The 25273-nt window shown below is 43.6% G+C and overlaps 3 protein-coding genes and 1 pseudogene across 3 annotated transcripts; all 4 read right to left on the bottom strand.

The window, feature by feature from the left end:
• Nucleotides 1–2053: 2053 nt before the first annotated feature.
• On the bottom strand, nucleotides 2054–2617 carry LOC123842052 (interferon alpha-1/2-like). Its single transcript, XM_045871487.2, has one exon. The coding sequence runs from the start codon at nucleotides 2615–2617 to the stop codon at nucleotides 2054–2056; it is 564 nt and encodes a 187-aa protein (XP_045727443.1).
• A 7913-nt stretch (nucleotides 2618–10530) lies between these two features.
• Nucleotides 10531–11094, bottom strand: LOC123842597 (interferon alpha-1/2-like). The gene has a single exon (XM_045871870.1). The coding sequence runs from the start codon at nucleotides 11092–11094 to the stop codon at nucleotides 10531–10533; it is 564 nt and encodes a 187-aa protein (XP_045727826.1).
• Nucleotides 11095–16454: 5360 nt separating this feature from the next.
• Nucleotides 16455–17018, bottom strand: LOC123842585 (interferon alpha-1/2-like; annotated as a pseudogene).
• Nucleotides 17019–20717: 3699 nt separating this feature from the next.
• On the bottom strand, nucleotides 20718–21281 carry LOC123842164 (interferon alpha-1/2-like). The gene has a single exon (XM_045871563.2). It carries the CDS (start codon nucleotides 21279–21281, stop codon nucleotides 20718–20720), a length of 564 nt encoding a protein of 187 aa, XP_045727519.1.
• Nucleotides 21282–25273: the final 3992 nt, after the last annotated feature.

Below are 25273 nucleotides of genomic sequence, written 5' to 3'. Positions count from 1 at the left end.
TCTGTTGTTGTTGCTCCTGCTGTGGGGTCCGGAAAAAGTTCCAAGTGGTTCAGTGTTGGACAGGAAACCAAGGATCCTGCAATACACGAACACGCGAACAACTTCAGTATACCTCTCACCTACGGAGGGATGCCCTTAGAGATACTCATGTTCACAGACACATTTAAACCCCAATTTCGAATAATTTAACTCAATGAATTCTATGACTGAAGCAGAAAGAAGAGTCCTTGGAAAGACGGAGCACGTGGGCATGTGATTTAATGTTGGAGGTGAAGAATATCATTTCCGGGTCCCTTTCCTGCTTTCTTTTTTATTTTAATTTCCCTTTCCTTATTTCTTCATTTGAATATGAAGAGATGGGTCTCCTGATTTTGACTCAGAGGGTGAAGGTCTGCTGGAGCACCTCATGAAGGACAGAGATGGCCCAGGCCTCTGGACCTGGAGGCGACTCACCATGTCCCAGAGGAGATGTCCCTCAGTCAGAGGAAAGGACAGACCCTCCTCCTCTGTGTCAGAAGCAACAAGTCCTCCTGTGTAGCCACCCAAGGCCTGGAGACAGGTCACAGCCAAGAGCCTAGAGGCTGCCACAGGGAACCAGCTGGAGCCCCACAGAGGGGCTGGGCATAGCACCTGAGGGCTTCTGGTGGCCTGGGGGACCAGTGGGGGCCGCTGTGGCCCTCAGATCCTCTCCCGTTCTTTCTACTCGTGACTCTTAAGAGAACAGGGTAGTTTTCATTTGCAGAATGTTCCTGTACACTTGCATGTCTTTAATTTTTGTTTGCTTTTTATATTTGGTTTTCATACATTAGAAGAGATTAGAATACCTCATTCATATCAATTATTTTTTCATTTTTTTATCAAAGTTTAATTTGCCCAAAAAAGGTAAATCTCTCAAAACTATTTCCTATCTATACTCACTAGCTCCCCTTCTGTTCCTCAACTTTCCTCCTCGTCCAGTATGTTTTTTGGTGATTAATTCAGTCAAACCAGCTTATACCTGGGTCACACCCCCTCCACTTCCAGCCTTGGGGCACGTTCCATTCACCTTTTGCTATGATGCAATTCCTTGAAGCATTTTTTGGCTTTGAAATACACTCTTAACCAATATTCGCTCTTACCCTAATGCCTAAGGGCCATTCCTCCTTTGTTTGCAGTGTGGCTCTTTTCTCCCTTATCCACTGGACCTTTGAGGCATCACTTTTAAGTCCTTTTCTTATTCTACACTCTCTGCCCTCGGACCACTTCCCTTGCTGGGCCTTAAATGAATGGAATGGCTTGTAAATGGCAGACTCAAGGATCCATTTATAAAGAATATTCACACTTGGATGTCTACCAGTCTAATCTGGAAGCTATCTAGCGCTTTTGATTCTATGTCCTGACATGTATGTTTCCTCGTCTGCTTCTAGAATTCATATTTTCCCTTCTTCTCATTCTACCCTTTAACTTAAATGGTACTACTTCCCTGTGACTATCGTTTGGAGGTTGGTTTTCCTACAAAACTCAAAGATACAGACAGAGCATTGGATTTGTTATGTTCGCCTTTATCCTGATGACACCATACGAACTGGCTTCAAGGAAGTCTATGGTTTTACTTCTAATGTGAATCATTAAATAATGAGTCAATGAGTTCTACAATGCATTTCTTTCATCAGGTTGTAATTGGACTTGTTTCTTCTTTCAATAAGAAACAAATACAAGAATTTTTCTACACAAACATTTAATGAACAAAAAATAAAAAATGTAATAAATGTAAAGCACATATATTTCTATTAAACACAAAAGGAAGGTACACCTATTATTATACATTAAAGAATAATTTAAATCCTATAAATAGTGAAATACATATATAGTTAAATAGGTAGATCAGCATGGTCAATTGGAAGCGACAGGCATTTGTAGAGTTACCTTGATGTGCTTAATACTCCTGAGAACATGTAACAAATTGAGTCTATTCATGTCACCAGGACAGCAGAAGTGACAGTTTGACATGGCCGAACTCAAGAGAGTGTGATATTATTAGTTCGAGGGAATCATTTCCATGCTGAACCGGTTCTCACTTCTTGCTCCTTAATCTTTTTTGCAAGGTTGTTGATGAATACAAGGCTTTCATGATTTCCGCTCTGACAATCTCCCAGGCACAAGGGCTGTATTGCTTCTCTTGCAGATAGAGGGAGATTCTTTGGAAGTAGATCCTTAGGATGGAGTCCACCTTCGTGAGGGGAGTCTCTGCCCCTATCGTCTTCTGCATGGTACAGGCGTCCAGGTCGGTGAGCTGCTCAGAAAGTCCAGAGCAGAATTCCTCTAGGAGAATCTCATTCCAAGGAGCAGATGAGGGCTCTGTGCAGAAGAGGTGGAAGATCTTCTGGTTCATCACATGGACGACAGAGAGGGCTTGAGCCTTCTGCAACTGCTTGCCATCGAGCACCTCCTGGGGGAAGGCAAAGTCACTTGTGTACTTGTCACAAGAGCCAGCAGACATTCTCCTCATTTGTCCCAGGAGCGTCAAGGCCCTCCAGGCGAACAGGCCATGGCTCTGAGGCAGGTCACATCCCCGAGAGCTCAGGGAGCTGCAGCTGAGCACAACCAGGGCCACCAGGAAGGAAAAAGGCAGGGCCATTGGGGATCCTGCAGATGCTGCTGGCCTGGCTGGGGTGGGCAAGTCTGGGAACCGTGGCCCTGGCTTCTCTGAACATCTTCCCTTGTGTGTGTGGCTTAAGTAGAGGACATAGGAGTTTTCAATTTCTGAAACGTTTACCTTATTTTCTACTTCTCTTTTTGCTTTCCTTTCTGCACTTTCTCCTTGGGTTTAGAGCATGGTTTTCTCAACCATTTCTTATTTTTTCCAGTATTATCCCCTGCCTCCAGAGTCTTTTTCGATGTTTTTTAATTGAAACTTCCAAGAAACCTTAATAGCATGGATACACAGTATATATAGTTACATATTATATTTATATCCGTGCTTTATAGGTAAAAAAGAAAGTGTAAAGTTTCTCCACTTCAGGGTTAAGAATGGCTAAATATTTTAAGCTAAAAGTTAAATTTCAAAGCTATTGATGCATAAGTATAAAAGTAAGTGTGCTGAGTGACTTGTAATTTACTTACATACATAAACTGTAATATGTAACATACATATGCAAATTAACAATTTCTAAAAAGACATAATGATTTTGGTGTACTTAAACAGGTAAAATCATTCCAAATTACTAAAAGCAACTGAAAAATTAAATTATTATTAACATCTGTTTTTAGTGTACTGAACTTTAATGTTGCCTCATGTGACAAAATCATGTTTACCTACATCTGCTACTACATACTCTTGAAGGCATTGTCAAAATATGTTTTCTGTTTAGTGCTAGATAATTACTGATGTGTTGAATAAGTGTTGTACAACTAAATCATAAAACATAACCTCTTTGTATTTTATTACAAAGCCTGCATCACGTCAAGGCTCAGACAAGCAGCATCCACAAGACATCGGATGGCAGCTCACAAGTAAGCACAGATCATCTCTCCAGGTCAGACTTTGAGATGTAGGAAATGATGGAGAGAAAAGTCCTCCAATCCTAAATTATTCCTCTTATTCCTAGGTTTGTCGTCCTCATCTTGCAGACCGTTCGGGTATCTTCCAAGAATTCTATGTCATGGTTTCTTGTGTCATACCGAAGACAACCCAATTAGAGACAATAAATACTAAGGTTTTGTTAGACCGCTTCAAGACTGTGCCAGTGTCCCCAACAGGAAACCTGGTTCTTGTCTCGATGTGGAGGTGTGAAGGTTCTAATTCCCGATAAATGGATTTTCCCAGCCACACCTCCCTGACAAGGTAGTTGTCACCTCTACTAACATTTTTCCTCTGGAGTGACTGAGTGTCTTCCACCCAAGCTCTCCTGGACTCACTCCCTGAGGGCAGGCTCAGCATGTCCTGAGGACTTTAGATGCCCCTACTGTGCAGGGGCTGGTTTCCTTGTCAGCAAAGCAATGACTGGCCCTGGATCCTTGCCCTTGCCCCTGGAGTGTTTGTGCTGGGGACCCTAGCTCTCGGTGCTGACCTCCTCCTCTCCTGACCAGGTATCAAAAGTGTCAACAGCCCTCAGATACTGAGGGTGAACGTTTCTTTTCTCCATGTAGAGGAAAGACCCCACTGTAATCATTTTACCTTGAGTAAGGGAATACATTAATTTTGCCACCACAGTCCTTACTTTTCCATTTTGAAATTTTTTTTAAGTAGGCTCCACACACAAGGTAGAGCCCAACATGGGGCTTGAACTCACAGTGTGAGATCAAGACCTGAGGTGACAGTATAAGAATCAGATCCTCAACGGCCTCAGCCACTCAGGCTCCCCTAGTGTGCTAATTGTACTTAAACTACGGTACACTTCTTTGCCTCAAAATTTCCGGACTGGGCACGGGGGATTCACTGATTGTGTCTCTCAGGAGAAACTTCCAGCACAGAAAGTAATGACTTTCAGTAGTTCATTCAGGCTGCGTATTTCTAATAGGCATATTAGTCTGGTCATCTGTCTGGTGCTCAGAATGCAGGGGGGTGAGGCCCAGGCTATGATGTCAGGGAGAAACAGCCTTCTTGCCTTTCCTTATTCATGATATTGCATTTTCAGTTTCAATAACAACAACAAAAAGAATTTGAATATGTTCATTTTTCCACAGTGCGTTGCTGGACACACTCCGAATTGCTGCTCCCGCATCCTGTTCTACATCATCGTGAAGATCACACAAAGGGAAGTAACAGAAAGGTCAAGGGGCTGCACCGGCTTTCTCTATCATTTTCAAGACATCAGTTTTCTGTATCTCATTTCAACTTTCCTAGAAAGCAAAACATGACAGTGGTGTATGGGGCAGGAGGGGAAGACAAATGTTACATCTGAATGTCACAAAAGTGAAAGACTGGCCTCTGCTGAGAAAAATGACAGAGTCTACATCAGCAAAATTCAATGCAGGAACACTGGGGACCAGCAGCTCTGGCAGAGGGGGAGAATGAAGGCTGTACTGAATTTCCCCAAGTCAGGACAGTGGCTGCCTCCGCCAGAAGCTCACACAAGACCAACTCCTGGGTCCCGAGCAGCCCTCAGCTTTGCAAGACCAGCCACCTGATTTTTCTTTCATTCAATCCACATATGCTCAGCTCTGAAGAGAGATGGGGGGGGGGCACATCAACCAGCTCACAAGAGAATGGTGAGCAGAACCCCAGCTGCTCACCCTCTGAGGAAGGAGAGGGGATACTCGCCCTGCCTGAGCGCTCTACCTAGTTGATAAATCCACTCAGGCCAGGAAAAGATTGCCTTGAGAAATCCAATATTAAGACAGAGGGCACTGGATGATCCTAAAAGATTCTGCTCTTCATCTGGATAAGAATAATGATGATGATGTTTTATGAGGGTAACACCCAAAGCTGAATTCAGGCTAACTCTTCGGAGATCCTTGAAATCATTAACTCAATCCTCTCGATATCCCCATTTGCATTCCACTTATTTATACAGCTGTTTGGAGAGAAATAGAAAACCGGAGGGATGAATTATTCTGCAGCTACCAAAGATCCAAGGTTGAACATGAGCAGTTGTGAGATACTGGCTTGTCTGGAAGCTCCTGTTAAAAGGGGTGAAAGATAGAAATGGAGAGAGGATTTAAGAACCAGGAGAGGCCAAGGCATGAAATCAGTCAGGAGGGGAGGGTGAAGGATCAAGAAGTCCAGATTCCACTTCACATGTAAAGTGCTGTGGTTCTGGATGGCAACAGGGGGTGTGGTGTGAGTCCACTGAACGGATGGACTTGAAGTTCTCAGAAAAGTTGACAGACTCCCTTTTAAATACTCATAAGGCAGGAGTCGTTTCTGCCAACGAAAGAGAACTTGCAGCTGGTACTGGAGTAACCCTCCTCCTTGCAATACGCTGCAGGCTGCTGTCGCGTCAGCGTCACCCATGCTGGGGACACTGCTGTGGGCCACGTCTGCGTAGGAGAACGCTGCCCTCACAGGGTCCACTTGAATTATCTCAGTCTCGGGAAGGATATGGAGAGACAGTTGACTCAGTGCTGCCCATTCCTACGGTTCCAACTCGTGAGGACAAGTCGCTGATCCAGTGGACACTTCCCCATTTCTCCTCTCCATCCAGGTTCCCAAGTTGCTGCTGACCTTCCACACCTTCAAGTTTCCAGATGTGCAGCTGTGGTTTTTTGAGCAAAGGAGCATCCTGCACCTAGTTTGATCACAGCATAGGAGACCTCAAGCACAGGCATGGCTGAGCTCCTGGATTTCTTCGGTGTAGACCTGTGGGCAGGGTTCCCAGTATTTAGTGTATTTCTGTGCAGGGCTGGATGTCCGGGGGACCTTCAGCTCCGCAGCGCACGAGTCAGCTGGCAGGCAGGGTGGAGGGAGGCCGCGCATGTTCCTTTGTCCTGAAGCTGCCAAACCTTGGCTGCTTGTGGCCGGTAAACTGCACGGTGATCTCTCGCAGCCCATCAGTGGGCACCTGGCCCCGAGACCTGCTCGCCCACATCCCCTGACCAGTTGACCAGAAGCACCTGCGGATGGAAAGTTGATGGTGGTGCTCACTCCCCTCACCCTTGCCCCTGGCCCTGCCAATTGGTTCTCCAACACTTTCCGGTATTTAATAATCCATAATACTGGGATCAAAACTGAAGGTGGCTGTAGGGATTTTCAGGACAAGACTTGCTCTTTATCACAGACAGAGTAAGGAAACAGATTTATGGCAGCATTAGAATCTCTGGTTGTCAACAAGTAGCCTTTTGTAGCTTAAAGGGACATCCTCAGGAAGAGGTCCCATTTCTGCAGCTATCCCAAGCCTGGCCTCCATCTTGGTCGCCACCGTGGTCACACGTGGCACCAGCGGGCAGTCCTCCTGGAGAACAGCTTCATTAGTCCACCCTTCAACCTGATCCTGCTTTCTGTTTCCTTTTAGCCACAGCTGCTATTACATCACATTGAATGGAAATCAGAGTGAAGCCTGTCTTGCAAGTGGTTCTACAAAACCTAGAGACGTCATTTCAGTTTTGCATTCTACTTGCGATGTGCTGCTCTCCTGGGAAACCTTTAAGCTGAGACCACAACAGAACAGAAAGCTGTTGTGTGAGGAAATGACAGACGTTGGCGAGGATGCGGAGAAAGGGGAACTCTCCTACACTGTTGGTGGGATTGCGAGCTGGTACAGCCACTCTGGAAAACAGTATATAGGATCCTCAAAAAGTTGAAAATACAACTACCTTACGACCCAGCAATTGCACTACCGGGTATTTACCCCAAAGATACAAATGTAGGGATCCGAAGGGGTAGGTGCACCCCAATGTTTATAGCAGCAATGTCCACAATAGCCAAACTATGGAAAGAGCCAAGATGTCCATCAACAGATGAATGGATAAAGAACATGTGGTATGTGTATATATATATATATGTATATATATATATAATGGAAAATTATGCAGACATCAAAACAACACCACCACCAACAACAACTAAATCTTGCCATTTGCAACGACGTGGAAGGAACTAGAGGGTATTATGCTGATCAAATAAGTCAATCAGAGAAAGACATGTATCATATGATCTCACTGATATGTGGAATTCTTAATCTCAGGAAACAAACTGAGGGTTGCTGGAGTGGGGGGGTGGGAGGGATGGGGTGGCTGGGTGATAGACATTGGGGAGGGTATGTGCTATGGTGAGTGCTGTGAATTGTGAAAGACTGTTGAATCACAGATATGTACCTCTGAAACAAATAATACATTATATGTTAAAAAAAAAAAAAGAAGATAGCAGGAAGGGAAAAATGAAGGGGGGAAATCAGATGTGGAAATGAACCGTGAGAGACTATGGACTCTGAGAAACAAACTGAGGGTTCTAGAGGGGAGGGGAGTGGGAGGATGGCTTAGCCTGGTGATGGGTATTAAAGAGGGCATGTACTGAATGGAGCACTGGGTGTTATACGCAAACAATGAATCATGGAACACTACCTTAAAAACTAATGATGTAATATATGCTGATTAACATAATATAATAAAATTAGATTTAAAAAAAAAAGAAAGCTGTTGCGTGAACAGGCTGACAGGCCAAGAGATTGAATGCCAAGGATACTTTCGGGACGTCTGCCTTAGGAAGGAAACTGTTAGGAGGGCAATGTGTCCTAGAATGAGGAGGGGGAGGGCAGGGGCAGGGGCCAGAAGGTTAAAGAAATAGCATGTTCTTCTGCACTTCTGCCTAGATTTTGTTATCAACTCTCAGATATTCATACAAACCACCCTTTCATCACTGAATATAAATAAAAACCCTTCTTGGCAATGGGGAATGAATTGGTCAGCCTTCTCTAGAATTCACGATAGAATTCCGGTTGTGGAGGCTGCCCCCTTTGGAAGTCAGTTACTGAAGCATAGGACACACTGTTCCCAAGAATTTTGTAGAAAGACACAAACAGTATTCTCATATGTAGCTGTCAGAATTAAAACAAGAGCATATGTACCATATTTAAGTCGTTCCTTTATGGAAAATACAATGCTGGGTGCCTTTAAGTGCATGAGTTCTGTTAATCTTCACAATATCCTGTTACAATTGTGAATCATATCAAACACTGGAGAAAAAGAAATGGGGGATACAGCTGCTGTAGTAAACAGGGTCACAATGAGGAGTGAAGGAACCTAATTAATAAAGCCAGTCATTCCAGGAAACATTGTTTTATCAGTAGTAATAGACAATTTGATGAAGGATTGAATGAGTTATCTATTCTTGAGTAGTGAATTTTTGAAGCTGAGCAGCTCGCTGATATACAAGGTAGTAAGAACCAAGACAGGATGGGCACCTGGGTGGCTCAGTCGTTAAGCGTGTGCCTTCAGCTCAGGTCATGAACCCAGGGTCCTGGGATCGAGTCCCACATCGGGCTCCCTCCTCGGCCGGAAGCCTGCTTCTCCCTCTCCCACTCCCCCTGCTTGTGTTCCTGCTCTCGCTCTCTCTCTCTCTGTGTCAAATAAATAAAATCTTAAAAAAAAAAAAAAAAAAAACAAGACAGGATAAGCCATTGTCAGTAATTAAGTCATGATTTAAAATAATACAGTATTAAACCCATTAATAAGATTTGCCAAAACATCAATTCCATGAAATCACTCCAGAAGAAACATATGGCATAAAAGGACAAACTATGCACAGAAAAACGAACCCCATTATTCCCAGATCCCATGCTATATTCTTCTCCACTTCAGACACACACTTCTCTTATTTATGATCCCATTGGCTCCAGTGTGGTCTCTGCTTATGATTCCACCCAACCGACTCTCATGAGGTCAGCAAAGACATCTAGTTTTCTGACACGCCGGGCAGTTTCAATCCACATCTTCCAGGAATCCACTGATGGTCTTCGAAGCACATTTATGGCCTTAAATATACTCATTGGCATCCTCTCTTATTATCCATGTACTGTATGGCCATGAGTCCACTGTCTCCTTGTGGCTCTTCTCTCCCCTCCCTTCAATGGTTGGAGAGCCTCAGAATCAAGTTTATGTCTATCACACTACACGGTCTCCCCACATGAACACCTCTGTTTCTGGCATTCCCTGTAGATATGGACCTCAGCCATGGCATTTTTTGTCAAACGCAAGATCACCTCTCCCCTGACACTGGACATTTGTGCCTCCATGTCTACCAGTCACCTGTCGAGGGGTCCCCAGCTTTTATGTGTACTTCCTGACCTTCTCCATTCCAGCATCAGGTGAGAGGATTCACTTCCTTCCCTTCTTCATTATAACACTAAGTCTGAGGATTATTTTTAGATTCCTATCCCAACGACAACCAAACATGTAGACATCAGGACCTGTATTTGACATGTCCTATAGCCTAAGGGCAACGTACAACTTGTCTTAGAGGAAGTCAATTGTTGCTTCAGATGTTCGTAATCTGATGGGTAATGCATTCTGCTGACCATTACCTTTTTTTTAAGATTTTATTTATTTACTTGACAAAGAGAGAGAGCATGAGAGGGGGGAAGGGTTAAAGGGAGTAGCAGACTCCTCGCCGAGCAGGGATCCTGACTCAGGACTCAATCTTGGGACTACGGGGTCATGACCTGAGCCGAACGCAGTCGCTCAGCCAACTAAGCCGCCCAGGTGGCCCACTGCCCTACATTTTTCAACCAAGCTGCAATTAGACCTGGTGTTACTCTTTGAACACTTCCCCTAGTGAAAGTTCAATTAAAAAAAAAAAGATAAACCAAATAAATATCAAGAGTACATTTTATTATTTTAATGACATGTACAGCTACATATAATATATGAAAAATATAAATTTATACACATTTACATAAATAAATATTTAAATAGATAAATGGACATGAGCACGGTCAACTATAAGCGACGACTGCTTGTAGAGTTGACATGTCGCTTAATGCTTCTGAAAACCTTTAACAAATGGATTCTCTTGCTGTCACCATATCAGCAGAAATGAGAGTCTTTGACATGGAAGAACAAGGGAAAGTGTGATATAATTAGTCAGAGGGAATCATTTCCATCTTGAACCGGGTCTCACTTCTTGCTCCTTAATCTTTCTTGCAAGATCGTTGATGAAAACAAGGAGCTCGTGACTTCTGCTCTGACAATCTCCCAGGCACAAGGGCTGTATTGCTTCTCTTGCAGATAGAGGGAGATTCTTTGGAAGTAGTTCCTCAGGATGGAGTCCACATTCATGAGGGGAGTCTCTCCCAACCCAGCCTCCTGCATGGGACAGGCTTCCAGGTCGGTCAGCTGCCTAGAAAGTCCGGAGCAGAACTCCTCTAGGAGGGTCTCGTTCCAAGCAGCAGATGGGGCCTCTGTGCAGAAGAGCTGGAAGATCATCTCGTTCATCACATGGACGACAGAGAGGGCTTGAGCCTTCTGCAACTGCTTGCCATCGAGCACCGCCTTGGGGAAGGCAAAGTCACTTGTGTACTTGTCACAAGAGCTAGCAGACATTCTCCTCATTTGTCCCAGGAGCGTCAAGGCCCTCCAGGTGAACAGGCCATGGCTCTGAGGCAGGTCACATCCCAGAGAGCAGAGGGAGCTGCAGCTGAGCACCACCAGGGCCACCAGGAAGGAAAAGGGCAGGGCCATTGGGGATCCTGCAGATGCTGCTGGCCTGGCTGGGGTGGGCAAGTCTGGGAACCGTGGCTCTAGGTTCTCTGAACATCTTCTCTTGTGTGTGTGGCTTAAGTAGGGGACATGGGAGTTTTCAATTTCTGAACGTTGCCCTTACTTTCTACTTCTCTTTTAGCTTTCCATTATGCACTTTCTACTTGGGTTTGGAGCATGGGTTTCTCAACCGTTTCTTTTTCTTATTGCCCCCCACCCCCGTTTACAGTGTTTTAAATATTTATGTAATTGAAATTTCCAAGAAAACTCACTAACGCAAATCTGCAGTCTATACTTTTGTGTATATATAACCCTGCTTTATAGATAAAAAGAAAGTGTCCATTTACTCTGTTTATTTATTTCAGGGTGAAGAATTACTAAAAATTTCAAACTGAAAGCTAAATTTTAAAGCTCCTGATCCCTCACTGGATAACTAATACTGATTTTGACTTCTAATTTTTTACTTATTGAAATGGAAATATAGGAGCACAATGCAAATTAAGAATTTCTAGAAAGACATAATAATGATATTAATGTGCTTAAATATTTAGAATCACTCCAAATTGCTAACAGCTAATGAAAAATTAAATCATTTGTTGGACATTTGTTTTTAGTGTACTGTATTTAAGTGGTCTCAATGAGAAAATAATTTTTAAATGCACTTGCTTCTTGATACTCATCAAGGTATTCTCAAATATTTTTTCGATTTAGCACTAGATAGAATTACTGATGTGTTAATTAACTTTTGCAGAATTAAATCATAAAGTATAATCTATTTATATTTATTTCCAGAGTCTGATTCACAACAAGGCTCAAACATCTGCATTGTCCACCAGGTAGACAATGGCAGCTCACAAGTAAGCAAAGATCACCTCTCCGGGTAAGACACTGAGATCCAGGAAATGATGGACAGAAAGTCCTCCAATCCCAGATTATTCCTCTTATTCCTAGTGGGGCACTATCTTGCAGGCATTTCGTGTGTCTTCCACAAATTCCATGTTCATGCTTCTTGTGTGATACCGAAGAAAACCCAATGACAGACAATAAATACTGAGGATAAGGTTTTTAAGACCATTCCAAGGCTGAGCTTTGGCATACCACACACCTTGGAATACTGAAGACTTGTTCCCAACCCTAAGAACTACTTGGTACATTGTTGGAAGCAACTGTAACACCTGTTCCCTCTGGTGTGGGGATACTGGTGATGGGAGAGGTTGTAGAGCTACAGAGCAAGGAAGATGGGAAAAAACTCAGGACCTTCTACTCACTTTGGCTGTGAACATAACTGCTCATTTTAAAAAAATATATATTTTTGTATAAGTTCATAAAAAGCCATGGAAATTGGCATCTTCCCCTCACAGAGTCAGTTCATTCCAGGAAAGAGCCTTTTTTTGGCCCGGAGGAAACTCTCGCACCAGGGACAGACTTCTACACACAAGACAAGCCCAGTCTCCAGACTTGGTCACTGTCTAGCTCACCTTGCCCACTCGCTGGCAGCCCGCCCTCCCCGGGAAAGATTGTGACGGGCCACCGAACACCAACCCTCCACTCCTGTTTCCCTTTTGCTACAGCCACTGTTACATCACTGCAGTGGGGACATTCCCTTGGGTCCAGAAATAGTCACCAGGAGAAAGGAAGAGAGTTTCAAAAAAACTTAGAAACTTCAAACAACATTTGCTCTTCCTTGGTGGCCTTGTAATAGGAAGTAAAACGGCCAGACAGAAACCACAAAGGAAAAGGAAGCAGCTGTATGAATGGGCAGGAGAGGCTCCTGAGGAGGGAGGGAGGAGGGCAGAGCTCACTGGGGGTTTCTACCCTGGGGGAGAGGGAAACACTGTGATTTGGGAGTGAAAGGATGGGGTCTGGAGAAGCAGGGAGGAAGGGGAAATGTGCTGTAGCACAATGTCTAGAGTATGTGTACGTCAGTAGAGTGTAGATGGATACATATGATATTATTGTGTCTATAATTACATTCCATTCATGGGCCACCTGTTCCCAGGTGGGTGTTTTAGAGGTTCAGCAGTTTGCAGTCAGTTAGAGAGAGAAGGCTAGGAGAAGATCACCTTTCGCTTAGAGATGTCTATGAAAAAAATAATAGTCATCATCTGTTAAACTCTCACTAGTGGAAGATACTAGATATATTTAAATGTGCTACTTCGTTATTACAACAACTCTAGGAATATTTCCACCCCACTTCACGTTTGGGAAAACTGAACTTCAGAGAGCTCAAATGAGTTTCTCAGGATCAAACAACTAGATCGAAAGCAGAAGCTAGAAGCAGTGGGTAGTCCTATAGCCCATGTGATAAATTACTACCAAAGGTTCACCTTGGGAAATTCTGAAGCCTCTCTTCTTCCAAACTTTCTGGAGATCATTCTTCCCTGGCAGTGTGTCCCCTGCACTGGCTGACCCATCTCTGTGCCCTTTGCAGGCTCCCCTTGTCCTTCTCAACCTTAAAAGTTAAAGGTGCTCCGAAGCCTTAGGGAATTTTCTCCTTCCACACTCATTTAGACAGAGGGACTTTCTTTTTTTTTTTTTTTTTTTTAAAGATTTTTTTTATTTGCAAGAGAGAGAATGAGAGACAGAGAGCATGAGAGGGAGGAGGGTCAGAGGGAGAAGCAGACTCCCTGCCGAGCAGGGAGCCCGATGTGGGACTCGATCCCGGGACTCCAGGATCATGACCTGAGCCGAAGGCAGTCGCTTAACCAACTGAGCCACCCAGGCGCCCAGACAGAGGGACTTTCAATAGCGAGGCTTGATTTCCAAATATGCAACAAACAACTGGAATTGAATGTCTCCAGGACGTGAAATGTTGGAGATTCCAAATTCACATATGCATCTAGCAGTGGGAAGTCAGCTGTCCCCTCTTCTCGACATCCCTCCTTCAAGATCCTGGTGACACAATCCCTTATCCTCTACTTCTCTGAAGAGGTAGACTCAGACTACTTTAGAGGGATTCCTTTCCCCCTCCCTCTGCTGGAAAAGCCAGCAGATTTTCCTCTGATCTTCACAGGGAGAGCCTACTGGGGATTCTGAAGGTAAAACTCACAAACCTGTGGGCTCCAGTAACTAGGGAGCCCTGGAGTTGGTCCCTCTCCAGTGTAAGCACACAGAGCCTCAAGCAATGCTTCAATTACAGGTCGTTTTCCTCCCAATCCCTGCTCCTGGTAAGGTGTGATTGTCTGCATGCTCCTTTTTCTCTGGTTGCCAGTGCTGAGGCTGGCCCTGGGACCTCAGTTGTGAATGGATCTCAGAAGAGTTGTTGTTTTCAATTGTCTTGCAATTTGTGGTTGTTTCTGTTGTTGTTGCTCCTGCTGTGAGGTCAGGAAAAAGTTCCAAGTGGTTCAGTGTTGGACAGGAAACCAAGGATCCTGCAGTACATGAACCCGTGAACAACTTCAGTATAGCTCTCACCTACAGAGGGATGCCCTTAGGGATACTCATGTTCACAGACACATATTAACCCCAATTTTCAATACTTTAACTCAATGCATTCTATGACTGAAGCAGAAAGAAGTGTCCTTAGAAAGATGGAACACGTGGGCAAGTGACTTAATGTTGGAGGTGAAGAATATCATTTCCGGGTCCTTTTCCTGCTTTCTTTTTTGTTTTATTTTCCCTTTCCTTATTTCTTCATTTGAATATGAAGAGATGGGTCTCCTGATTTTGACTCAGAGGGTGAAGGTCTGCTGGAGCACCTCATGAAGGACAGAGATGGCCCAGGCCTCCTGGACCTGGAGGCCACCCACCATGTCCCAGAGGAGATGTCCGTCAGTCAGGGGAAAGGACAGACCCTCCTCCTCTGTGTCAGAAGCAACAAGTCCTCCTGTGTAGCCACCTGGGCCTGGAGGCAGGTCACAGCCCAGAGCTGAGAGGCTGCCACAGGGAAGCAGCCAGAGCCCCACAGAGGGGCTGGGCAGAGCACCTGAGGTCTTCTGGTGGCCTGGGGGACCAGTGGGGGTTGCCGTGGCCCCCAGATCCTCTCCCATTCTACTTGTGACTCTTAATAGAACAGGGTAGTTTTCATTTGTAGTATGTTCCTGTACACTTGCATGTCTTTAATTTTTGTTTGCTTTTTTATATTTGCTTTTCATACATTACAAGAGATTAGAATACATCATTCATATCAATTATTTTTTCATTTTTTTATCAAAGTTTAATTTGCCCAAAAAAGGTAAATCTCTCAAAACTATTTCCTATCTATACTCACTAGCTTCCCTTCTGTTCCTCACCTTTCCTCCTCGTCCAGTATGGTTTTTGGTGATTGATTCAGTCAAACCAGCTTGCACCTGGGTCACAACCCCTCCACTTCCAGCCTTGGGGCACTTTCCATTCACCTTTTGCTATGATGCAATTCCTTGAAGCATTTTTTGGCTGTGAAACACACTCTTAACCAATATTTGCTCTTACCCTACTGCCTTAGGGCCATTCCTCCTTTGTTTGCAGTGTGGCTCTTTTCTCCCTTAACCACTGGACCTTTGAGGCATCACTTTTAAGTCCTTTTCTTATTCTACACTCTCTGTCCTCGGGACCACTTCCCTTGCTGGGCCTTAAATGAATGGAATGGCTTGCAAATGGCAGACTCAAGGATCCATTTATAAAGAATATTCACACTTGGATGTCTACCAGTCTACTGTGGAAGCTATCTAGCGCTTTTGATTCTATGTCCTGACGTGTGTGTTTCCTCGTCTGCTTCTAGAATTCATATTTTCCCTTCTTCTCATTCTACCCTTTAACTTAACTGGTATTACTTCCCTATCATTATCGTTTGGAGGCTGGTTTTTCTACAAACCTCAAGATACAGACAGGGCATCGATTTGTTATGTCTGCCTTTCTCCTGATGACAACATACAAACTGTCTTCAAGGAAGTCTATGGTATTACTTCTAATGTGAATCACGGAATAATGTGTCACTGAGTTCTACAATGCATCTTTCATCAGGTTATAATTAGACTTGTTTCCTCTATATAAGAAACAAATACAACAATTTTTCTATAGAAATATTTAATGAACAAAAAAATAAAAAATTTAATAAATGTAAAGCACATTTATTTTTATTAACCACAAAGTGAAGGTACACCTAATATTATATAATAAAAGATAATTTAAATCGTATAAATAATGAAATACATATATAGTTAAATAAGTATATCAGCATAGTCATCTGAAAGCGACGGCGTTTGTGGAGTTGACTTGATGTTGCTTAATACTCCTGAGAACATGTGACAAACTGATGTTTTTCATTTCACCATAATAGCAGAAATGAGAGTCTTTGACATGGCAGAACAAGGGAAAGTGTGATATTATTAGTCAGAGGGAATCATTTCCATGGTGAACCAGTCTCATTTCTTGCTCCTTAGTCTTTCTTGCAAAATCGTTGATGAAAACAAGGAGCTCGTGATTTCTGCTCTGACAATCTCCCAGGCACAAGGGCTGTATTGCTTCTCTTGCAGATAGAGGGAGATTCTTTGGAAGTAGTTCCTCAGGATGGAGTCCACATTCATGGGGGGAGTCTCTGCCCCCTCTGCCTCCTGCATGGGACAGGCTTCCAGGTCGGTCAGCTGCCTAGAAAGTCCGGAGCAGAACTCCTCTAGGAGGGTCTCGTTCCAAGCAGCAAATGAGGCCTCTGTGCAGAAGAGCTGGAAGATCATCTGGTTCATCACATGGACGACAGAGGGGGCTTGAGCCTTCTGCAATTGCTTGCCATCGAGCACCGCCTTGGGGAAGGCAAAGTCACTTGTGTACTTGTCACAAGAGCTAGCAGACATTCTCCTCATTTGTCCCAGGAGCGTCAAGGCCCTCCAGGCGAACAGGCCATGGCTCTGAGACAGGTCACATCCCAGAGAGCAGAGGAAGCTTCAGCTGAGCACCACCAGGGCCACCAAGAAGGAAAAGGGCAGGGCCATTGGGGATCCTGCAGATGCTGCTGGCCTGGCTGGGTTTGGCAAGTCTGGGAACCGTGGCTCTAGGTTCTCTGAACATCTTCCCTTGTGTGTGTGGCTTAAGTAGGGGACATGGGAGTTTTCAATTTCTGAACGTTTCCCTTACTTTCTACTTCTCTTTTTGCTTTCCTTTCTGCACTTTCTCTTTGGATTTAGAGCATGCGATTCTCAACCATTTGTTATTTTTTCCAATATTATCTCTTGCCCCCAGAGTCTTTGTCTTGGACCTTCCAAGAAAACTTAATAGCATGGATACACAGTATATATAGTTACATATTGTATTTATATCCGTGCTTTGTACGTAAAAAAGAAAGTATAAAGTTTATCCACTTCAGGTTTAAGAATGACTAAGAATTTTAAACTAAAAGTTAAATTTTAAAGCTATTGATGCATAAGTATATGAGTAAATTAGATGACTGACTGTAATTTACTTACATATAGAAATTGTAATATATAAATACATATGCAAATTAACAATTTCTAAAAAGACATAATGATTTTGGTGTACTTAAACAGGTAAAATCATTCCAAATTGCTAAAGCAAGTGAGAAATTAAATTATTATTAACATCTGGTTTTAGTGTACTGAATTTTAATGTTGCCTCATATGACAAAATCATTTTTAGCTTCACCTGCTACTACATACTCTTGAAGGTATTGTCAAAATATGTTTTCTGTTTAGCACTAGATAATTACTGATGTGTTGAATAAGTGTTGTACACCTAAATCGTAAAATATAATCTGTTTGTATTTTATTGTCAAAGCCTGCATCACATCAAGGCTCAGACAAGCAACATCCACAAGACATCCGATGGCAGCTCACAAGTAAGCACAGATCATCTCTCCAGGTCAGCCTTTGAGATGTAGGAAATGATGGAGACAAACTCCTTCAATCCTAAATTATTCCTCTTATTCCTAGGGTGTCGCACTGATCTTGCAGACCGTGGGTATCTTCCAAGAATTCTATGTCATGGTTTCTTGTGTCATACCGAAGACAACCCAGTTAGAGACAATAAATACTAAGGCTTTGTTAGACCGCTTCAAGACTGTGCCAGTGTCCCCAACAGGAAGCCTGGTTCTTGTCTGGATGTGGAGGTGTGAAGGTTCTAATTCCTGATAAATGGATTTTCCCAGCCACACCTCCCTGACAAGGTAGTTATCACCTCTACTAACATTTTCCTCTGGAGTGACTGAGTGTCTTCCACCCAAGCTCTCCTGGACTCACTCCCTGAGGGCAGGCTCAGCATGTCCTGAGGACTTTAGATGCTCCTGCTGTGCGGGGGCTGGTTTCCTTGTCAGCAAAGCAATGACTGGCCCTAGATCCTTGCCCTTGCCCCTGGAGTGTTTGTGCTGGGGACCCTAGCTCTCGGTGCTGACCTCCTCCTCTCCTGACCAGGTATCAAAAGTGTCAACAGCCCTCAGATACTGAGGGTGAACGTTTGTTTTCTCCAAGTAGAGGAAAGACCCCACTGTAATCATTTTACCTTGAGTAAAGGAATACATTTATTTTGCCACCACAATTCTTACCTTCAATTTTGAAATTTTTTTTAAGTAGGCTCCACACACAGGGTGGAGCCCAACGTGGGGCTTGAACTCACAGTGTGAGATCAAGACCTGAGGTGAGAGTAAGAATCAAATCCTCAATGGACTGAGCCACTCAGGCTCCCCTAGTGTTCTAATTTTACTTAAAGTACTCTACACTTCTTTGCCTCAGAATTTCTGGGCTGGGCATGGGGGATTCACTGATTGTGTCTCTCAGGAGAAACTTCACAGAAATTAATTACTTTCAGTAGTTCATTCAGTCTGTGTATTTCTTTTTTCTTTTATTTTTTTAAGATTTTATTTATTTATTTGAAAGAGGGAGACATAGCAAGAGAGGGAACACAAGCAGAGGGACCAGTAGAGGGAGAAGCAGGCTTTCTGTGGAGCAGGGAGCCCAATATGGGGCTCCATCCCAGGAACCTGGGATCATGACCTAAGCCTAAGGCAGATGCTTAACATGAGCCATTCAGGCACCCCCAGGCTGCATATTTCTATTAGGCATCTTAGTTTGGTCATCTGTCTGGTGCTCAGAATGCAGGAGGGTGAGGCTCAGGCTATGATGTCAGGGAGAAACTGCCTTCTTGCCTTTCCTTATTCATGATATTGCATTTTCAGTTTAAGTAACAACAACAAAAAGAATTTGAATATCTTCATTTTTCCACAGTGCTTTACTGGACACACTCTGAGTTGCTGCTCCTGCATCATGTTCTACATCATCGTGAGGATCATACAAAGGGAAATAAAAAAAAGGTCAAGGGGCTACAACCGGGTTTCTCTATCATTTCCAAGACATGTTTTCTGTTTCTCATTTCAGCCTTCCTAGAAAGCAAAACATGCAGTGGTATGTGGGGGAGGCAAGAGATTATATTGGAAAAAATAATAAATGGTTGCAAAACCCATGGCCTAATTAGTAAGTATTTTTTCATTTTTTTCATCAAAGTTTAATTTGCCCAAAAAGGTAAATCTCTCAAAACTATTTTCTATCTATACCACTAGCTTCTCTTCTGTTCCTCACCCTTCCTCCTAGTCCATTATGTTTCTGGTGAGTCAGTCAAACCAGCTCACACCCGAGTCACACCCCCTCTACTTCCCAGCCTTGGGGCACTTTCCATTCACCTTTTGCTATGATGCAATTCCTTGAAGCATTTTTTGGCTTTGAAATACACTCTTAACCAATATTCGCTCTTACCCTACTGCCTTAGGGCCATTCCTCCTTTGTTTGCAGTGTGGCTCTTTTCTCCCTTAACCACTGGACCTTTGAGGCATCACTTTTAAGTCCTTTTCTTATTCTACACTCTCTGCCCTCAGAACCACTTCCCCTGCTGGGCCTTAAATGAATGGAATGGCTTGTAAATGGCAGACTCAAGGATCCATTTATAAAGAATATTCGCACTTGGATGTCTACCAGTCTACTGTGGAAGCTATCTAGCGCTTTTGATTCTATGTCCTGACGTGTGTGTTTCCTCGTCTGCTTCTAGAATTCATATTTTCCCTTCTTCTCATTCTACCCTTTAACTTAACTGGTATTACTTGCCTATCATTATCGTTTGGAGGTTGGTTTTTCTACAAACCTCAAGATACAGACAGGGCATCTATTTGTTATGTCTGCCTTTATCCTGATGACAACATACAAACTGTCTTCAAGGTAGTCTATGGTATTACTTCCAATGTGAATCATGGAATAATGTGTCACTGAGTTCTACAATGCATCTTTCATCAGGTTATAATTAGACTTGTTTCCTCTATATAAGAAACAAATACAACAATTTTTCTATAGAAATATTTAATGAACAAAAAAATAAAAAATTTAATAAATGTAAAGCACATTTATTTTTATTAACCACAAAGTGAAGGTACACCTAATATTATATAATAAAAGATAATTTAAATCATATAAATAATGAAATACATATATAGTTAAATAAGTATATCAGCATGGTCATCTGAAAGCGACGGTGTTTGTGGAGTTGACTTGATATTGCTTAATACTCCTGAGAACATGTGACAAACGGATGTTGTTCATTTCACCATACTAGCAGAAATGAGAGTCTTTGACATGGCAGAACAAGGGAAAGTGTGATATTATTAGTCAGAGGGAATCATTTCCATGTTGAACTGGGTCTCACTTCTTGCTCCTTAATCTTTTTTGCAAGGTTGTTGATGAATACAAGGCTTTCATGATTTCCGCTCTGACAATCTCCCAGGCACAAGGGCTGTATTGCTTCTCTTGCAGATAGAGGGAGATTCTTTGGAAGTAGTTCCTCAGGATGGAGTCCACATTCATGAGGGGAGTCTCTGCCCCCGCCGCCTTCTGCATGGGGCAGGCTTCCAGGTCGGTCAGCTGCTCAGAAAGTCCCGAGCAGAATTCCTCTAGGAGGGTCTCGTTCCAAGGAGCAGATGAAGCCTCTGTGCAGAAGAGGTGGAAGATCTTCTGGTTCATCACATGGACGACAGAGAGGGCTTGAGCTTTCTGCAACTGCTTGCCATCAAGCATCGCCTGGGGGAAGGCAAAGTCACTTGTGTACTTGTCACAAGAGCCAGCAGACATTCTCCTCATTTGTCCCAGGAGCGTCAACGCCCTCCAGGCGAACAGGCCATGGCTCTGAGGCAGGTCACATCCCAGAGAGCAGAGGGAGCTGCAGCTGAGCACCACCAGGGCCACCAGGAAGGAAAAGGGCAGGGCCATTGGGGATCCTGCAGATGCTGCTGGCCTGGCTGGGGTGGGCAAGTCTGGGAATTGTGGCTCTAGGTTCTCTGAACATCATCCCTTGTGTGTGTGGCTTAAGTAGGGGACATGGGAGTTTTCAATTTCTGAACGTTTCCCTTACTTTCTACTTCTCTTTTTAGTTTCCTTTCTGCACTCTCTACTTGGTTTAGAGCACTGTTTCCCAACTCTATGTACATATTTTCATGATTGCCCTTGTCTCCAGGGTTTCCTTTGATGTTTTTTAATTGAACCTTCCAGAAAAGTTAATACCAGGGATACAATATGTATAGTTATGTACTGTACTTATATCTGAGCTTTGTACATACAAAAGAAAGTGTAAAGTTTACTCTTTGTATTCTTAGCTAAATGCAATGTTAAGAATGACTAACAATTTTAAGCTAGAAGTCAAATTTTTAAGTCATTGATCTGAAATTGTATGAGTATATTTGATGAGAGACCTACAATTTATTTACTTATATAATTTGTAATAGATAAAGCACATATGCAAATGAACAATTTCTACAAACACATAATAATGAATTCAACGTATTTGAATATATCATATCATTCCACGTTGCTAACAACAATTGAAAAGTGAGATTATTTAGTGGACAATTGTTTTTAGTGTACTGAATAGTAATTTAGTGTACTGAATTGCCCCACCTGGGAAAATAATTTTTAACCCCACCTGTGACTACATATTCATCAAGGTGTTGTCAACATATTTTTTCCTGTTTAGCACTATATATAATTAATGATGTGTTGACTAAGGTTTGAGGAATTAAATCATAAATTTAACCTATTTGTGTTTCATTCTAAAGCATGCATCACATGAGGCTCAAACAGAAGCAACATCCATAAGACAGCTGATGGCAGCTCACGAGTAAGCAAAGACCTCCTGTCCCAGTGTGACCTTGAGATCAAAGAGAGGATGGAGAGAAATGCTCCAATCAGAGCAATGTGTAGCCTTACGTCTGTCACACTATCTTGCAGACATTTTGTGTGTCTTCCACAAATTCCACGTCCATGCTTCTTGTGTGATACCCAAGAAAACCCAATGAGAGAAGACCAATCCTAAGGAAGAAGGTTTTGTTAGACTGCTCCAAGGTTGAGCTTTGGAGAGCCACAGACCATTGCAATATTGAAGACTTGTTCACAGCTCTAAGAACTACTTGTTACACCCTTGGAAGTATTGTAACAACTGTTCCATCTGGTGGGGAAATGTTGATTTTAGGGGACATTATGCAAATACAGAACCAGGGAATCTGTGAAAAGTCTTGGTATCTTGTACTCAATTTTGCTGTGAAACTCACTGTTCTTGGGGCATCTGGGTGGCTCAGTCATTAGGCGTCTGCCTTCGGCTCAGGTCATGATCCCAGGATCCTGGGTTTGAGCCCCGTATCAGGCTCCCTGCTCAGCGGGGAGTCTGCTTCTCCCCCTGCCTGCTCTGCCTGCCCCTTCTCCTATTTGTGCACGTGGTCTCTCTCTCTGACAAATACATAAATAAAATCTTTAAAAAAAAAAAAAAAGAAACTCACTGCTCTTTAGAAAAGTGTGTTTTTCCAGGGACACCTGGGTGGCTCAGTTGGTTAAGCTTACATCTCTGCTTTGGGTTCAGGTCATGATCTCCTAGGTCGTGGGACCGAGCCCCACCTAGAACCCTAAGTGGGGCTCCGCACTCAGCAGGGAGTCTGCTTGAAGATTCTCTCCCTCTGCCCCTCTCCCCAAGACTATGCCCTTCTCTATCTCTCCAAAATAAATACATCTTTTTTTTAAAGTATGTTTTCAAAAAATATATAAAGACTAGGGAAAGTGGCTTATTACACTAACAGAGTCAGTTCTTTCCTGGTTAGAGCATTTTTGTTTGTTGTTCACCTCCGGAGAAAAAATCACCTCCCAGGGATAGCCATATGCAGAGAACTCAAGTCAGGTCTCCAGACTTGGTCACTGTCTTAGTATGTCTTGGGCAGGAGGTGGCACTCTTCCTTTGTAAATAATTTGACAGGCCACAGAATAAAATAATCCTACTTTCTATTTCCATTTTGCTACAGCCACTGTTACATCATTGTAACAGGGACATTCCCTCATATCCAAAAATAGTCACCAGGAAAAAAAGAAGAAAACAAGGTCTCTTCTAGGAGTGTTTCCAAAAACCTCAAACTTTCACACAACTCTTGGTTTCAGTTGGTGGCTTTGTACTTGGAAGTACAAGTATCAGACAGAAACCATGACAGAGTCAATTGTAAGTTCTTTTCTATTCTACACTCTCTCCTCTTGTGACCACTTCCAATCCTGGGCTTTAATTTGATGGAATTGCTTGGAAATGGCAGACTTAAATATCCATTTTCTAAAGAATATTTGCCCTCGGATGTCTACCAGTCAACTGTGGGAGATATCTACTGCTTTTATTTTTATTTCTGACATTCTGCTTAAAGTGTCTGCTGAGAGATTCCATTTTTTGCCTTTTCTCACTATACCATTTAACGTAACTGATACTAAGTAAATGGGATTATTGCTTGGAAGATGGTTTTTTTTTTTTAAGATTTTATTTATTTATTTGTTAGAGAGAGTGAGCACAAGCAGGGGGAGTGGCAGGCAGAGGGAGAAGTAGGCTCGCCGCTGAGCAAGGAGCTGGATGTAGGACTCGATCCCAGGACTCTGGGATCATGATCCCCATCAAAGGCAGAGACTTAACCAACTGAACCACCGGAGATCTCGGAAGTTGGTTTTTTACAAAACTCAACAATGCAGACTAAGGATTGGATTTGTTATGTCCCCCTCTATCCTGACAACAACATGTACACTGGCTTGAAGAAAGTCTATTTTTTACTTAAAATATGAACAATGTAATAATGAGTGAGTTGTACAATCCATTTTTCATCTGATGATAATCAGACTTGATTCCTCTTTCACTAAGAAACAGACACAAGAAGTTTTCTATAGAAAAATTTAATTAACAAAAAATAAAAAATGGTATAGATATAAAGCATATATTTTCCCTGCTACTCACAAAGAGTTTTAGAGGGCTCAGCGAACAATGTCACTGATTAGAGAGCGTCCTGAGTATCACTTTCTCCTTTACTTGAGGGTTGTGAAAGGAGGAAAAGGCGCCTCTCCATTTCCACTCTGACAACCTCCCAGGCGCGGGGGCTGTATTTCTTTTCCTTCAGACAGAGACGGATGCTTTGGAAATCCTTCCGGACAGCAATTCCCAAACACAGACAGGCAGGATTGTCTTCTTTCCTGGGTTTCAGGTGTTCCAGGCTGCGATCAGGGATAGAGAGGAGGTTATCAAGGGCATCGTGGCTCCAAGCAGCCTGGCTGTGGTCTGTGCTGAAGAGGCTGAACATCTGCCGGAGCATCTGGCGGTAGAGACAGGTGCTTTGTGTCTTCTGGATTTGGGTGATAGTCCGTCTGAAGGAGGTTCTGCCCTTCAGGCCCGTGTGAGAGGGGACACTTTGCAGCTGTCTCACAGTACGAGGATGTCTGTGCACTCTGCGCTATGGATCCAAGGCCGGTGTCCAGCAAGGGAGCAGGCAGGGATGCCGCAGAGCGGGGCTCCTGCCACTAGCCAGGAGAGGTGGGCCAGGAGGAGTTCGGCGATTGTCCAGGCGGCCGCGAGGGGGCGCGCGGGGTCCTTTCCCGCCGCGGTTCGTGGCCCAAGGCTGACGTGGGTGCCGCAGGCGCCCCGCCCTGCGGCTTTCCTAGTCCTCGCAAACCCGGACATTCCTGCCGCCCTTTCCGCTGAGTATGCCGCTCTGTGGCTTTTCAGGCGGGGACATTTTCGGCCAGGAGGGTACCCTGCACCTTGCATTTTCTGGGCTTGGCCCTGAGTTCTGGGCTCCGCTTTCGCGCAGAAACTGCAGCCAGACCACTGTCACCAAAAACCGGTTTCCTGAAGGGACTTGAGACTCGGAGCGGGAGCGCGTTCCGTGGCGTTTACAGCTTCAGGGTCGTGTGTGCGCCCGATG

This window comes from Mirounga angustirostris, unplaced genomic scaffold (genome assembly GCF_029215605.1).
Source record: "Mirounga angustirostris isolate CCGP_5_RB_7025 unplaced genomic scaffold, mMirAng1.0.hap1 SCAF_15, whole genome shotgun sequence".
In the NCBI taxonomy this organism is placed as follows: Eukaryota; Metazoa; Chordata; class Mammalia; order Carnivora; family Phocidae; genus Mirounga; species Mirounga angustirostris.
This window is presented reverse-complemented; position numbering and strand designations above follow the sequence as displayed.

Bases quoted from the DNA above. Each gene is read 5' to 3' on its own strand.
- LOC123842052 (XM_045871487.2), bottom strand. From the start codon at position 2,617: ATGGCCCTGCCTTTTTCCTTCCTGGTGGCCCTGGTTGTGCTCAGCTGC.
- LOC123842597 (XM_045871870.1), bottom strand. From the start codon at position 11,094: ATGGCCCTGCCCTTTTCCTTCCTGGTGGCCCTGGTGGTGCTCAGCTGC.
- LOC123842164 (XM_045871563.2), bottom strand. From the start codon at position 21,281: ATGGCCCTGCCCTTTTCCTTCCTGGTGGCCCTGGTGGTGCTCAGCTGC.